General features: G+C 42.6%; 1 protein-coding gene across 2 annotated transcripts in view; it reads left to right on the top strand.

Annotated features, from left to right (window-relative positions):
* Positions 1–17637, top strand: part of atf6 (activating transcription factor 6) — a 61571-nt gene that overhangs the window by 34926 nt on the left and 9008 nt on the right. The window contains exons 13-15 of one of the 2 annotated variants that reach the window (XM_083647770.1): positions 928–995; positions 1597–1708; positions 10934–11018. In XM_083647770.1, the coding sequence (XP_083503896.1) occupies positions 928–995; positions 1597–1708; positions 10934–11018 (265 nt within the window). Of the gene's footprint in view, positions 1–927; positions 996–1593; positions 1709–10933; positions 11019–17637 lie in introns of both variants that reach the window. The other variant, XM_083647769.1, reaches the window with a different exon arrangement.

Genomic DNA, 17637 nt, shown 5'->3' with positions numbered 1-17637 from the left:
TACAAAGAGATTACAGACACAGACAAAGAGATTACAGACAAAGAGATTACAGACAGAGATTACATACAAAGAGATTACAGACACAAAGAGATTACATACAAAGAGATTACAGACACAGACAAAGAGATTACATACAAAGAGATTACAGACAAAGAGATTACAGACAAAGTCACTGCAATCGCGCGGGTGGATGTGATTTCGCCCCGGGCGGCGCGAGTGACAGGAATCTTTGTAGTGCGAAACTGGGTCTCTCGTGATTCTGAATATAATTTAGCTGAATCTCTTGGTTTGACCAATTAAACTCTTTAAATAAGGAACTTTTGTGGGGAAATTAATGGGGAATGAAATCCCTTAAGTCCCACGTCGAACCTGGAAGAGGGCTTGACGTTGGCATTCTGTAGATGCAAAACTAGACGCAGCGAACATTTATTGTTGAGCAATTAACATTATTTTAACAGGCCTGTTTTTCAAGTGAATCCCAACATCCTGGTCACACCAAAACACCAGGACTGTTTAAATGTCTTCTACTCATTTGAATGATTCTATACATGCTACAACTGTTGACAGCTTACCGTTTCCCCCAAGCCCTTGGTCTTAATGAGGGCAATCCATCCAGCCAAGCCCAGGAGAGCTCTCCCTCTAGCCCTCACACTCTGATGAATACTAAACGACATGTACTTTGTCAGGGGGGAAACTTTGTGATGATCTCTCTACACAGTATGATTAACTATGGCTTATTGAATGAACACATGTCTATATTTATTTTTTAAATTTCCTCAACACTCAGTTTATCCTGCTCTCTCTAATGGTTAGTTAATGTGATTACACAAAATATAACGACTCCCTCTCTCCCGTTCTCTCTCTCTGTGTTTCACCTTTTTCTCTCTCTCTTTCTTTCTCACCTCTCTCATCATTCTTTCCCAACAGAAAACAGAGAAGGAAGCTAATAGTGCCCAGATTGTAACTGTCCAATACACAGAAAGCACTGATGAAAAGTGAGTAAAGGACTGCTGTTTACTTTTTATTTTTCAATTTTTCAATTTTTTAATAGAACCGTACACAAACAAGACAAAACAAACAGGCTCAGGCACAGGAAGGACTGCTGTGTTGTGTCGTGTCGTGTCAGCACGATGCATAGGTGTAGTAAGCACGGGGGAGAGGGGGGCATTGTAGGAGTACTATAGGAATAACATAGGAATATTAGGATGGCTATAGGAGTATTATACAGGGTATCCGCGGGGTCTTGAAAAGTATTAAAAGTTGATCAATCAATTTAGGGAAAATAGAGGCCCTTAAAAATCATTAAAAAGTCTTGATCACCATTTGATGAGGGATTCATTTTTTAGCTGCATGGGAATTGTCAGATTGATTCAATCCAAATCCTAAATATTGTCGTTTAGGTTTTTGTGCTGTTCCTGATGTTGGGTTTGCGGTGGGCGTGGTTATGCTCCAGACTTATTATACGATAAGCTCCACGAACCAATCTGACTGAAGTGCCTTTACCCTGAAAATAAATAAATAAATAAAATGCATCAGAATGTATCAAGTTGAGCGGCACTGTTCTTTTCTGGCTTATGGTTGTTCTTCTGCCAGCAGGAATCCTGGCAGTGAGCTGCAGGTTTACTACGCTCCTCATCGCACCTACAGTGACTTCTTCGATGAGATCAACCGGCGTGGAGACACCTTCTACGTGGTGTCTTTCCACAGGGTGAGTTTGAGCTGAGCAGAGCCGTGGAGCTCCGTCTTGCGCATGGTGCAAGCGCAGCAAGCGTTATCTTTGCTAGTTTCTGGCTGTGCCCTTTTAGGCTGCTGAAAGTCAAAGAAACATTTTAAAAGTGTCTGTCAAGAAGAATAAAACAACAAAAAATTCAAAGAATCATAGTATCCATGTAATGTCTTACTGTAACTGCTGTTTAACCTTGGGTGAAAGACTAGTGGTTTCCTGGGAGGTGAAGTTGGGGTGCCAGTCAGAGTCTGACAAAATAATGTAATATTGTACCCAGCACAACCCTACAAAGGAACTGCAACCTGGTTTCAATCGCTTTACTACCAGTGCAAAATACCAGCAAACACAAAATACAGTGCAACACAAAAAACACACCATAGACCAATGCAATTCAATAGCCATAGTGTATTGAACAGGGCCGTGCAAAGGCAGTAGTCAGTGCAATATTATATACAGTACAGCAGGTCAATGAAACACAGCAGTACAAAACCAACTCAATGCAAATCCACCCAATTCAATATTCAGTTTCCCCAAATCCTGAGTCACTTTCTCAGTCAAGTCGGTTCGTTCTCAGTTCAGGTTCGCTGCTCCGTCGAGTCTAGTGTCCACTGGTGCGTTGGTGCACTTGAGCCCACCAAATAAGAACAGAGTGGTCCCTCTCAATAGCGTTTTGCAGCTGTGTACTACTGTGTTCCGGGGTTACCTCCGGTCAGACCAGTGTGCTCGCTCAGGCTTTGACAGAGGAAGCAGTGGAAGTGATACTCAAAGCTGTAGTTCCTCGAATGGCCACATGAGGCTGGCTCCAAAAGGGAGTCGTTCATTTCCACCCGCATGTTAAAAGGCCCGACTTTATAGACAAGTTTATCCGCACTGGCCTAGGGCGGCGCCATAGCAGCCTTATATGTCCCCGGCTTCCGGTTAAGTCCACATTGCGTCCACAGCAGCAAGCACATCAGAAGGCAGCAGCCGAAACATCCAAACTTTTTTACAACGATCGCTAACATTAGCTACACTAACGTTAGCAGACGTTATTAACAATGGGTTATTGTGGAACACATTGTGCAGTGCGTGGCTGTCACAATACACAGAAACGCCTGAACGAGTGGTTGAGTGTTTTGAGCATCAGCACACATGATGCATAATCCAATACCATCTCAAGTTGCAGCAACTAGATTGTGTGACTGGGTTTCCATCCAAATGTATCGCAACTTTTAATCGAATTTTCAGAAAGTCTGCAAAATAAAATGCGAAACAATGCGCGTTTCCATCCACTGCTATTTTGCGAATTATAGAGCTGTCAATCACCTCGTGTTTGAGGCTGTCTGAGCTGCTGATCAGCTGCTAGACCCGATATACAGCTCTGTTAAACACATCTAACGTTATTCATTTAAAGTTTCATTTCTGGACTACCAGGTGCGACTCGGCAAACTAACGTTATAATCCCAACCCGATCTCCCAAAAAATTGTAAGATACAGTAGCAACGTTTGTGGACCAACGTTGCTATGTTACAATTTCGGCTCCGAAATTGTAAAATGATAATCCACGGAGCAGATAGTAAGTGAATACAATTTCATTCAAGTCTAGAAGTGAGTCACCTTAAAGTTAATATCCCAGTCTTCTTCTGTTTACCACTGCTGCGTATTTACCATGATTTACCGTGTGTAGCCCCATTGTGTGGAGGCTACACATGGCATGTCATGTTTTGCAGTGATCAAGACAAACTGTGTTGTTTTTTAATGGAGAGACAACGGAATATCGCTTAAACTGTTTCCACCGCACGTTTCGCATTTTCTTTTTATCGATACACCCGAGTTTTCCGCCTCCCTCAAGCGTGATTTTTTTTTTGCGATATTTGGAGGTTTTTGCGAATTAGGCAGCGTTTCCACTCAGTTTTTTTATGCGCAAATTGAAATTTCGCATCAAAACAGGTGGATGGAAACCCGACTAATGTGAAGGGACTCAATGATGACTTCTCATTCCTCAAAATATGCTATAATCCTGCCTGTAGTTACGTTCGGCCATTTACACATATTATCTTCCCATGTGTCCACTGTCAACGAGTGTGGGATAGACACACTTTCATTAGACAGGAGACTCGGAGGTTGAGCCCAAGTTTGCATTTTTTCACTGGTCGCTATGGCTACTACGCTAGTACGCTACGCTTCTCTGTATTCACAAAGACCGGAAGAGACAGACATATCACGGCCGAGCAAACCGGAAGTGCCCAGGAAACTTGTCTATAGCCTAGTTTAAAACACCATTTTTTGCATATATAGCAAATTTCCCCTCACCTTTCACAACTATACGGGGGGTGAATTTCCTGTTTAGACTAGAGTAGCAGATTGCCACACGACAAGGATTTGAGAGGAGCAAGTAGCCTTTTTTCACAGCAGCCATGTTGTCCCTAAAAGGCAGGAAGTAACACAGGTGCAAGCAAAACATTAACGAGGGCCCCGGCACCGGAACACCTAAATAGTCATTAATGTTTTGCTTGCACCTGTGTTACTTCCTGCCTTTTAGACACACAATGGCTGTGAAAAATGTCAATAGTTGCTGGCTTTCTACACAAAATCCCACAATGTGAAACTTGATTAGATGTTCACATGTAGAACTTGATTCAACACTCATTCCACTTGAATCATCAGTAAATGTCCTGTTCCTGCTCATAAAAGCGCTTAATTGAGTACAGATAGAATGACTTATGATTCATTAAGCAGACATGAAAATGTGATGTCTTACTGTCTTTTATTAAGCAGTTCAAAAGGACAAGTGAAAAGTCGTATGCCAGACATATGCTAACTGCATGCTGCTCAGTCATCTGCCACTTGGTCCCTCTTAGGACATGCAGGGTCCCAGTCAGCCTTGGGGAGAGTAACGGATTACATGTAACAGGATTACCTAATCAGATTACAAAAAAAATGTAACTGTAACCCCCTTACAGTTACACAAAAAAGATGTAATCAAGATTAGTTGCATATAGTAAAAATGTGGATTACTAGCAGGATTATAAATTTAAAATCCATTTTAATTTAAAATATATAACGATGCACACACATGACAACACTTGCCTCACACAACAGCACTCTGATCCAGCCTGGTCTCACATGAAATAATGTTCTGCAGTCAGTTTCACCATCTGACATTGTGTTATTTTCACTTTGTGTTATTATTAATAAAAAACAGACGACATGAGATAGACTGGCTGAAAGCTGCTGTAACCAACACATGAGGTCTGAATGAGCTGTTTTGTTTTTTTATTTTATTGTATTTATTTTTATTTTTTGGGTGGGTGTGGGGAGTTTCCTCTTGAAGATCATGCCCCCGGACTCCAGTCGTCAAATGCAGGAAATTTGTTTGAAAGTAATCCAAAAGTAACAGAAAGTAATCAGTTACATTACTTCAATATTGTGATACAATTTTTAACAGGTAATTAGTAATTGCATCGGATTACTTTTTTTAAAAGTGACCCTCCCCAACACTGGTCCCACTGCACGATTGGACACAAGCATTTCAGCAGCTCTCAGGAAAGGAGAGGGTGGCGGCAGGCAGGGCTGAAACGCCCAAGGGTGCAGCTCCCCCGGCCGGCCGGGCGGGGCCCCTCGCCCGGGCAGGGCCCCTCTCCCCTCGGGCGGGCGGGGCCCCTCTCCAGTCTAGACCTGCTCCATTAGTGCTCATCAAAGAGCATGTTTTAGATGTTTAGGCATGACCATCTGTCATCATGAATCCACTGTGTCTTTATTCAGCCACCCCGTTTACCCCTTTCAACCTGTTTTGACTTTCCCCTTCTCAAATGAGTCATCCTGGACAGCATTTCAGCAGCATTCTTTACTTACTTTGGGTTTTCCTTCTTGGAGAACTAACATTTCTCCTCCTTTTATACTGTATGATTCTGTCCTGACCCCAAATTTGCCTAAAAACAAAACAGTCACTTTTTCCTACACGTTCTAACAAACCCCCCCCCCCCCCCCCCCCAATAAGAAAACCAGTATTTTCTTCCATTCTTGAAGGCACTTGTTGCTCCATTTCTTGTCACTCTGAACTGTGCCAAGAAACACACGTCTACGTCTGCCCTCATGAAAAGGAAAAGTCAAAATCAGAAATGACTAATTGAGTGTTGTAGGTCTGAAACATGTATTGCTGTCCACTGAAGACAAGTTCCATAAAAAGACATGTAGTCACTGTCCCAAAGGGCTGGCCCAAGCTGAAGACTGGCCTGTTTCTACTCACACTGTGGCATCTTCTCCAGGCAGGCACTGTGGTGCCATGGTAAAGCCCCAGGCAGCATTACTGTGTGGGGCAGGACAGCAGGTCAAAGAGCAAGACTGCTTGTCATCAGGGAAGTCGCACAAATGTTGACTGAGTTGGCATGGTGACAACGGGGACAATGGTGACAATTGTGCACTCAGGCTCAGGACCTCCACAGGTCAAGTAGCTATCCTTCATTTTCTGGCAGCTTTAGGATTGTATGGGCTGTGAGGTCACCGTAGTTTACCACACGTTTTTGTAACTACCATGGATATTTAAAAAAATAACTGGGGAAAATGTTAACATCTGGCACCAACTAACTGGTTTAAAATAAATCAATAGTTCTTTTTACTTTTCTTTATTTTCTGAATTCTGCACTCTGAGGAGAGTTGTAGACTAGCACATGCTTCCTCTGATACACGTGCAGTCACCAGCCGCTTCTTTTCACCTGACAGCGAGGAGTTTCACCGGCAGGACGTAGCGCATTGGAGGATCATGCTATCCCCTCCCCCCCAAACAGGTGTCCCGACCCTGACCGACCAGAGGAGGCACTAGTGCAGCGACCAGCAGGACACATTAACACCCTTAATCCAGATAGGCGGCTACCCACCTGCAGACACAGCCAATTGCCTGTATGGATGCCCGACCAAACGGGAAGTAACACAGGGGCTCGAACCTACGAACCTCATATTGGTAGGCAGGGAATCTAGACCTAATGATCCTGGCTTATGTCAGATAGATCTAATGATCCTGGCTTATGTCAGATAGATCTAATGATCCTGGCTTATGTCAGATAGATCTAATGATCCTGTCTTATGTCAGATAGATCTAATGATCCTGCTTTATGTCAGATAGATCTAATGATCCTGACTTATGTCAGATAGATCTAATGATCCTGACTTATGTAAGATAGATCTAATGATCCTGGCTTATGTAAGATAGAGCTAATGATCCTGATGTATGTAAGATAGATCTAATGATCCTGGCTTATGTAAGATAGATCTAATGATCCTGGCTTATGTCAGATAGATCTAATGATCCTGGTTTATGTCAGATAGATCTAATGATCCTGGCTTATGTAAGTTAGATCTAATGATCCTGACTTATGTAAGATAGATCTAATGATCCTGGCTTATGTAAGATAGATCTAATTATCTATGTATCTGACTCAAATATAGACACCATCAACACAAAACTCACCTCCGATCTCCAGCTCCTAAATGACTGGCTAAAAACCAACCATCTCACCATCAATGTAAAGAAAACAGAATGCATGTACTTTCACTCACCTAGGAAAACCATCTCCATATCCGCTCCAATCACACTGGCAAAGCAAACACTTACTATTACAGACACTTATAAATATCTTGGAATTCATTTAGACTCTCACCTCACATACCGCAACCACGTCCACAGCCTAACCAATAAACTCAAACAGAAATTATATGTCTACTGCAAGATCAGGCCATTTCTCACACCCATTGTCTCTGCCACCTATCTGAATGCCATTTTTCTTTCCAACCTGTCATACTGTCTCCCCATCTGGTCCCTCACAACTAAAGAAATCATAGAACCATTAGCTAGACTATACAATAGAGCACATAAAATACATGGTAATTTCTCAAACTGGTCCCATCACTGTACAGCCCTATCACTTTCAAATGCCCCAACCTTCCAAAATTACTCAAACCTGTTAGCCATCAAATTTTATTTTCAGCTACAAAACACTAACCTCCCCCCAGCAATTTCAGACCTACTGCCTAAACCCAGCACCAGACCCTCTCTTGTTACACGTTCAATTACTCAAAAACTTATACCTGTCCCAATATATAAAAATAACTTCGGTTTAAGATCCTTCTTCCGTACTAATACAATAATCTGGAATGACATACCCCACCACATCAAATCCATCATATCCGCTCCGCTCTTCAAACATACCTATAAGCACTACATATTAACAAACCAAGCCTGCAACCACTGATTCTCCTGTTGATTTTTATTTATTTATTTATTTGATTGCAAATGTATATTGTCGTTAATGCTGATGTATTTTATTCTGAATAGCACTTTGAAATGTATTTTAGAACTGTATTATATAGGAACCTGCTGTAAACCAGTTTTATACTGAGTCAGGCCAGGTTTGACTGTAACTAGAATTGTTGCTTTTAAACCTTTTCCTACAAATAAACTGAAACTGAAACTGAAACTGATCCTGGCTTATGTAAGTTAGATCTAATGATCCTGACTTATGTAAGATAGATCTAATGATCCTGGCTTATGTAAGATAGATCTAATGATCCTGACTTATGTGAGATAGATCTAATGATCCTGTCTTATGTAAGATAGAAACACAGTGAGAAGCCCAGATGAAGAAGTGGTCGTTTTACAGAGCGTGCTGTCAAACATGCAGAGTACAGATTACCACCCGTGGTTGGCTGTGACTTTCTTACTTTTTACAGCTCTTTATGAGTTTTTCCCGGCGGGTTTATTTGCCTGTATTTTGTTTCCTGGGTTTCAGGGTGTGTGACCTCCAGTCGGGGTGTGCTTTTGTTTTTGTTCCAGTCTGTATGATGTTATTACAAGACTGCCAAAGATCTGGATTACATTTGAAAATTTGTTTAGACAAAAGCCAATCACGAGCGATCTTCGCTCTCGTCGGGTCTGGACTCCCGATGGGAAAATCATATTGTGGGGGTTCATCGTGATTCGCGGTGGCCTCCCGGTGCCCCTCGCAAGCAAAGTGAGGTCAGTCTCTAGGTGGTGCTCTCGGACATGGTCATGTTTAGGTCACGGTCACATTAACGCCTCAACAGATACCACCTGCAGCTTTGTGCGAAGTGTGAAATGAGTTGAGGTCGATGGAAAAGCAAACTCACCAAAAGCCCAAATGTGTAAAGTGTTCTGACTGTGCCTTCATGTTGTGGTCTGGGGTTGTTTGAGCACCTGTGGTGGCTTGATGGAGGCGTGTGGTGTGGTGAGGTGGTGGAAACACTGGAAACATAAAATGAACCTGTTGTCATGGCAGCTGCAGCCATTATGTCAGCTTGGCAGACTCACAGGTTCGTTGATGATGACCAGTATTATGGTTTGTGCTTCCCCATATCGAGTGCCAAAGTGCCAAAACTCTTCTGGATTCAGCATGCGACTTCAAGGATTTCATTCCCCATTCATTTTCCCATAGACGTTTCAAAAACTCCTTACACAGGGTGTCCGCGGGGTCTTGAAAAGTATTAAAAGTTGATCAATCAATTTAGGTCAAATTAAGACCCTTAAAAAGTATCTCAAGTCCATTTTAAATTCAAGACCTTTTAAATGTGTTGCTTTATAAATGCTTTATTTACGCTTTAAAATATTGCTGTAAAAGTGCTTGTTGCAGAGTTGACTGGGGGAACCAGGACTGACTCACACACTAAACGTTCTCCATCACCGCAACTCCTGAGTACATGTCAATCATCTGCCCAGATGAAAACCTTTCTGTCCCCGTCATTGTCTACTGAGCTCCACATGTGAGATAGATGGTCATTGATGGCAGCTATTTATTTCACTATACTCAATGGATTAACTCAACTACATGCTGGTTAAATGCAGTTTCTATGCAAATGCAGTATCATTACGCCAACTCCAGAGCAATTTAGAGAGAGAGTGGCATCAGTGGAGGACCGGGTCTCGCGCTACTTTAGAATGCTAAAATAAAGCTGATAATGTACAATTTGATTAAAAAAATAATAATAATAATCAAAGTACAACACAAACTCGACAGTGCTGCTTAATGCAGGACCTTACTTCCTGGAACTCTTGAGAGTAACAAAACTGGTCCATTGGAGTGAATGGAGATGTCGCGACTCTTCTATATACACGGCTCTGGCCAACTCCCCCAAAATGGCTCAAGGTGGAGACATTCACATTAGAGGAGTGTTGATTGCTTGACGTAAGGATGAGAAAAGTGCTCCTATGGGAGCATTTTGGCTTAAAAAGAGCATGCTTAGTTTGTGTGGTTGTGAGAAGCTGTCATCAGCTTTGGGTGTGACCTTTCTAACCTCACCAGAGGATCATTCATCATCAGTGTTGGGCAAGTTACTTTCAAAATGTAATATACTACATATTACTAGTTACGTTCATTTGAAAGTAATAAGTTACTTTACAATATTACTTTCTGTGTAGAGTAACTCGTTACTTATTACGCTACTTTTGCATTACTTTTACCAAAACAACAGCAGCAGCAGAATGACATCGCTGCCCCCGCAACCATCCCGAAAAAATATTTCAACTGCCTAGAAGCAGTGTAAACAATCCAAAATTCTAAATATTAATCTTTTCCTTTGTTATTGTCATCTATAATGGTTATTTGCATAAAAACAAACAGTTTGATTAGGAAATGATTGTATCTTTTTTAAATATGTGCTTTGATTTAATAAAATGTAACTAAATTTGTAACTTGAGTTACTTGACAAAGTAACTGGTATAATATTACTGAAATCCTATAAGTAATAAGTTATATTACTGAGTTACTGCTAAAAGTAATATATTACATGTAATATATTACTTTTGTAATGAGTTACCCCCAACACTGTTCATCATTAGTTATTACTGGAGTTGTTCATGTGTCGTTCAGTCATTTTAGACTTAGGGTGCAAAACACACCCGCTCCTCTCAAAGCGCTGCCAAGCGTAAATCCAGCTCGAGCAGGAGCCCCGCCCGTTCACGCCAGAATTATTTGTACTTGTACTGACTTCCTGCCTGGCTGCACACAATCACCCGCGGCTGGCGAAACAAATAGACCAAGCGCCGGGAACTGGCGCCGCGGCCGGTCTGAACGGTCTGGTGTGTTTGCATTGTTACGCATGAGCTCAACTCCAGAACACAATAAACTCAACAGCAATTACCAAAATACACAAAAACCCAAAGCGTTTAATTTGCTTCCAACAGATCTTCTTGATCACCTCCTCTCCTTTGTTCTTCAGGATCACCTTCTGCTTCCCGCCACCAACCACAATAAAGGAAGCCGGCCCAAGATGTCTGTGGTGCTGCCCGCTGTCAACTTGAATGGTAAGACCTGTCTGTGGTGCTGCCCGCCATGAACTCGAATAGTAAGAACTGCAGAACAAACCTGTCTGTGGTGCTGCCCGCCATGAACTTAAATGGTAAGAACTGCAGAACAAACCTGTCTGTGGTGCTGCCTGCCATGAACTTAAATGGTAAGAACTGCAGAACAAACCTGTCTGTGGTGCTGCCCGCCATGAACTTGAATAGTAAGAACTGCAGAACAAACCTGTCTGTGGTGCTGCCCGCCGTGAACTTAAATGGTAAGAACTGCAGAACAAACCTGTCTGTGGTGCTGCCCGCCATGAACTTGAATAGTAAGAACTGCAGAACAAACCTGTCTGTGGTGCTGCCCGCCATGAACTTGAATAGTAAGAACTGCAGAACAAACCTGTCTGTGGTGCTGCCCGCCATGAACTTGAATAGTAAGAACTGCAGAACAAACCTGTCTGTGGTGCTGCCCGCCATGAACTTGAATAGTAAGAACTGCAGAACAAACCTGTCTGTGGTGCTGCCCGCCATGAACTCGAATAGTAAGAACTGCAGATGATGCCAGTTGCTCACTCTGCAGCAGACAGATGAAAGGCACAAACTGGGAGCTGATTCAACAACACCTCACTCTACGAGAATGCACTGCGTGTGGCCTAACACACTTGGAAAGAAACATTTCCAGGGGGGGCATAGAAAATCCAACCATTTCAAGCCTATTTAGGTGATACTGATCCCCCCCTCCTTATTTTGGGGGGTATTTTCCACCTTAAAACTTCCCTTCTTGGTATTATAGGCTGTTGCCTTGCAGACTTAACTGGGAAAACAAGCAGTCTGTTTGACATCTGTGTTGTCACCGTGCAGGGTCTTTCTTCCCCACCTCGCTCTGAACCCTTCCTGGTTTGCCATAAATAAGTCTCCGTGTATCGCTTCACTGGGCTATATGTAGTAATGCTGTGAAGTGTTTGGCACAGCCACTGACACAACTTACAGACACACAAACAACAGACACGCTTCTTTCACTTACACATCATGGGGCAGCTCATCTCGGAAACAGAGATCTCAATCAGACCGAGCTCATTTGACAGGTAGGACGTATAGGGCTGGGCGATATGGAGCAAAAATCATATCTCTGTTTTTTAGGCTGAATAGCGATACATGATATATATCCCGGTATTTACAAGTGAGATGTCACAAGCGTTTCTATTAAAACAAGACAAAATATTGACACAATGAGATGATTAATAAATAATCATCAGTAATGTGGATATAGTGACTAAGTGGGTAAAGGTGACAAACTAAAACAAAATCTTCTTTGCAAGTCAAGTCAAGTTTATTTGTATAGCACATTTCATACACAGCGGCAATTCAAAGTGCTTCACATAAAATGGTTGACAGGAAAATAAAAGAATAAAAGAAGAGAATAAAATGGACCTTTAAAAGCATCACAACAGAACTTTAAGAAAGAGCATAGAAAGTGCATTAAGCGACAGGCGCAGCAGTTACAAAAAGAGCTAAAAACTTATAGAGGACTCATTGGGTTTGCATAATAGAATAAATCAATTTTGCTATATTAAATCCTATGCAGCAAGGGAATAGCTCGCACAGCTCCAGGTCTTAAGCAGCTCAATCGGTGCAGGTTGCAGGGAGATCACAGTAACAGAGGTAGGCAACAGCACTCGAATTAGAGTAAATCTTGAGTTCTTTTATTAAGGGCAAAACAGACGCGTTTCAGCCTTAGGCCATCATCAGTGTACATCAGAACAGATGACAATGGGTAGTATATATAGAGGTGTGGTCAAACAAATCACCTTGAAAAAAACATCAGCAGATGGAGTGCATCTGTGGAAGCTGCAATGCAGCCAATCACAGAGAAGGAGGTGAGGCCACAGCTCAAACAGGCAATCAACATCATTTCTAAGGACTATCATAGTAGTGACAGCTATGTTAAATACATAACATTACGAATTATAAACAATACAAAATACAAATTAGAAAGTTAAATAGAAAGTTAAAAAGAGGGTTTTTACCAATCAATGGGAAACATTTCTCAGGGAGTTGACACATAACATTACAGGAAACAACCTAATAGCAATTCTTCATTTAGGCCTCTAGGGCTCTCAGTTTGTAAGGTGTGGATGTAATAAGCTTCCCTTTGGAGTAAGAGTTTATCTCTGTCTCCACCTCTTCTGAGAGGCTGAATCATTTCTATGCCTTGAAATTTAAGAGAGCTGACATCATGTCCTACAGAGTTAAAGTGACGAGCGACTGGGGATTTCTCGTCCCTGTTCCTTATGCTGGACTTGTGTTCAGATATCCTGATTTTTAACTCTCTTTTAGTTTTCCCAATGTATATGAGCCCACAGACACATCTTAAAAGGTAGACAACAAATTTAGTTCTACATGAAATTCTATTCTTGATGTAGAATTGTTTTCCAGTATGAGGATGTGAAAAAGTGTCTCCTTTGATCATTGCGTTACATTGGGCACAGTTTAAACATGGAAAATTACCTGCTGGGAGGTTACGATTAGAAAGAAAATGCTGTGGAGGAACATAACAATCAGCTCTGACCAAAGTATCGCTCAAGTTTTTGGCACGTTTATGTGCAAAGATTGGTGGGGATTGGAAAGAATGAGCTATAAGGGGATCGCTGGATAAGATATGCCAGTGTTTCAAGACTACTTGCTTAATGTCAAATGTTAAAGGAGAGAAGGTTGTAGCCAGAACTGTTTTGGAGTCCCTTTTAGGGGGAGGCTTAAGAGTCAACAGGCTATTCCTTTCTACCTTTTTAACTTTATTTAAACAGGTCTCAACCACAAAATCATTATAGCCTCTTTTTTTGAAGCGTTCACACGTTTCTGAGGCTTTCTATTTAACTTTCTAATTTGTATTTTGTATTGTTTATCATTCGTAATGTTATGTATTTAACAAGGGCTGTCACTACTATGATAGTCCTTAGAAATGATGTTGATTGCCTGTTTGAGCTGTGGCCTCACCTCCTTCTCTGTGATTGGCTGCATTGCAGCTTCCACAGATGCACTCCATCTGCTGATGTTTTTTTCAAGGTGATTTGTTTGACCACACCTCTATATATACTACCCATTGTCATCTGTTCTGATGTACACTGATGATGGCCTAAGGCTGAAACGCGTCTGTTTTGCCCTTAATAAAAGAACTCAAGATTTACTCTAATTCGAGTGCTGTTGCCTACCTCTGTTACTATATTAAATCCCTCAACATCATTACTAAATAAGAAACATGATTACACACACATGATTGGAAAACTGTCCATACCTTTATAATAGTTGGAGTCGAACCTATATAGGCCACACGTATCTCCTACAGTGGGTCTCCAAGTGGGTAAAGGCAAGTAATAGAGCAGCTCGAACAGCCCGGTAAGTTCACAAAATGACATCACTTCACTGTAATGCAGCCTTTAAAACCCAGAAAAGACAACACTTATGCCATATTACCATGTCAAACATCTAAGACGATATCTATCTCATATCACCATATGGATATAATATTTTATATATCACCATATGGATATAATATTGATATATTGTAGGACAAAAAGTGAGTAGAAGCCTGAAAGACAATCCCGTCATTAAGAGTCCACTTCACTTCTCATCCAGAGAGATGGTCATTAATGTCCACTCTTAATGGCTGAGTTAGATGTGGTGTCAGATGGCAACAGTTGCGCACCAGTTGAGCACCACGCAACTGTTCCACTTCCAATAAGTTAATGTTGGGTTGGTTCTGCAGCTTCATTTGAGAAGCAGTCATCCATTGTATTTGCCCCCAGCTGCCTCATAAGGGTCGTTGCAAAGGCGAGCTCATACGTAAGACCTACCGTACAAATAAAACTGCAGAGAACATATTTTTTTAGCATTGGTATACATGAAGTAGGTCCCAGTATCTGAGCATGTCTTTCCCTTCTCCAAAATCTTCATGTTTCATTGATGTCCTTGCAGCCAAAGTGTTTCCTATGAATCATTGAAGTGTTCTTGCACTTGGCCTTGATTTCCATGAGCTCATCATAGCTTGTCTCTGTGGTCCCTCTTGTCTATCTGCTTGTCTCTGTGGTCCCTCTTGTCTATCGGCTTGTCTCTGTGGTCCCCTCTGTCAGTCCATCTGCTGGATTTTTGATGCAGTATTTCAAAGGGAGGTCATCAGAGACCACACTGGAGAGAAGTCTTTCATGTCCACTTTAAATGGCACACAACACAGCAATGTTAATGATCAAGGCTACTGGCTCTTCACCAAGCTGCAGGGCAGTGAGCTGATTTGAAAGGAGAGCGGGGTCGAGGGGACTAGCCCTCGTGTAGGGTGTGCGCAATTACAAAGACATTAGTCTCTTGTTCTGAGACATTAGTCTATTGTTCTTGGCCGTTTAACTGGCATTTTTTATCACATTTTGATCCCATTATATCTCTGTGCTCTGTCCTGGGCGTGGGACGTAGCAACAGATTTGATTAGTGTCTCAGTCGGGCTCCCAGCAGCACAGTGACTCAGTGTAATATGAGCCTCTTACTCAGCAGAGAAGAAAGGCTCTGTTGGGAAGTACTTTTCTTTTTTCTTCTTCTTCTTTTCTTTTTTTGCAGGGGGGTGGGGGGGGGTCACATTTCGGAGATGAAGATTGATGAAGGTAAACATTGTTCCTGCTTGGTCTTGTCAGGGAGGAATGCTACGGGGCTATGCCGGTCAGACGGCCCCATTGAAAGAGTGGTAAATAGTGAAATCCTAGAGCTCCTTTTTCAGCTAATTGTTCCCGATGCCCAACAACAATGGTGGTATTGAGTAGGGCGGTTGGGACGAATTTTTGAAATTCGAATATAATTTGATTTCAATAAATATGAATCAAATCCCATTATTAATTTTTTGGATTTCTTTTTTTTCTTTTTCTTCTTCTTTTTTTTATGGAGAATCTCGCCCGTCTCGCCTTGGCCAACCAGCGTGTGAAAACAAATCCTCTTGTCACATGTGATGAACTATTCAAGTTTTCTGAGTCTGGATATAGGTCTGATAACGCCGCCCTTACTGTCACCGTGTAAAGTGGCAAAACACAATTCACGTGACACCACAGCCCCCCTTTGCCATGGAAGACAATCTAGGAGCATTCGACTAGCCATCAATACATCGTTATGGCACAAGTGAATGGCATTGGCATTCAACAAACATCAGTCTGATAACGATTTTGCTAAAAACACATAATCTGCGTTAAGTGCCTTATTGCGTTATTCATTAATCACTCCCGCATTAAATAACTGAAGACCCTCAACTTTTTTACGGGGCTTTACTGGGTTTTTATTCTGTAGGCTACACCTGCTTATCGTACCTGAAAGCTACGCCTGCTAATCTGTCCTCGTGCTCATGCCCGCGAAAATCAGGCCCACACTTGGGGAATCACTGCTTTAGAGGAAGGACTAAGAACATTTAGATGTTAGCTCATGTAAAGTAGCCTCAGGTTCGGCTGCTCCTGGTAGTCTCTCCTTGACCTGCCAGTGAGGATTATTGTAAAAACCAGCCAACAGAGGCTGACGCAGCAGCAAGCCTTTCCTGCTCAACACGGCATGGTGCTGATTCTCATGTAGCAAAGCCCCCATTATGGCCCCCCACCCTTTACATATATAATGTAGCTCCATGTGTCACACAGATGACAGTCTTGGAGTAGCATTCTAGATTTATGTAGTCTTTGTTTGAAACTTTGAAGTGATTAAGTGCAAATGTACATCTTTAGCTGCACGAGAGCAACAGCTCTGTCCCCTCTGTGCAGACTGCTCTGTCCCCTCTGTGCAGACTGCTCTGTCCCCTCTGTGCAGACTGATCTGTCCCCTCTGTACAGACTGATCTCTCCCCTCTGTACAGACTGATCTGTCCCCTCTGTACAGACTGATCTGTCCCCTCTGTACAGACTGATCTGTCCCCTCTGTGCAGACTGATCTGTCCCCTCTGTACAGACTGATCTGTCCCCTCTGTACAGACTGCTCTGTCCCCTCATGTGCAGACTGCTCTGTCCCCTCTGTACAGACTGATCTGTCCCCTCTGTACAGACTGATCTGTCCCCTCTGTACAGACTGATCTGTCCCCTCTGTGCAGACTGATCTGTCCCCTCTGTGCAGACTGATCTGTGCCCTCTGTGCAGACTGATCTGTCCCCTCTGTGCAGACTGATCTGTCCCCTCTGTGCAGACTGATCTGTCCCCTCTGTGCAGACTGATCTGTCCCCTCATGTGCAGACTGATCTGTCCCCGCTGTGCAGACTGATCTGTCCCTTCTCTGCAGACTGATCTGTCCCCTCATGTGCAGACTGATCTGTCCCCACTGTACAGACTGATCTGTCCCCTCATGTGCAGACTGATCTGTCCCCTCTGTGCAGACTGATCTGTCCCCTCTGTGCAGCAATTGCTCCACAGAGGAGGATCATTCTTTCCAGCTCCATCCTGCTCTGCTTCAGGAATGCCTCCCTCCCTCCTCCAGTCGCTAATGGTTTTCATCTGGTGGAGGATGTGGATCGGCTTGGCTGATCGTTTGGTCTGTCCTGCTCAATAACCCTGATCGTTTGCTCTGTCCTGTTCAATAACCGTACGTTTGGAGATAGGGACTTTGATGTAGGACGCCGTCTGTTTCTGTCTGA

The sequence above is a fragment of the Poromitra crassiceps genome (genome assembly GCF_964638095.1).
Source record: "Poromitra crassiceps genome assembly, chromosome: 12".
Taxonomy (NCBI): Eukaryota; Metazoa; Chordata; class Actinopteri; order Beryciformes; family Melamphaidae; genus Poromitra; species Poromitra crassiceps.
The sequence above is the reverse complement of the archived record's forward strand: the minus strand, read 5'-3'. Positions and strand labels throughout refer to the sequence as shown.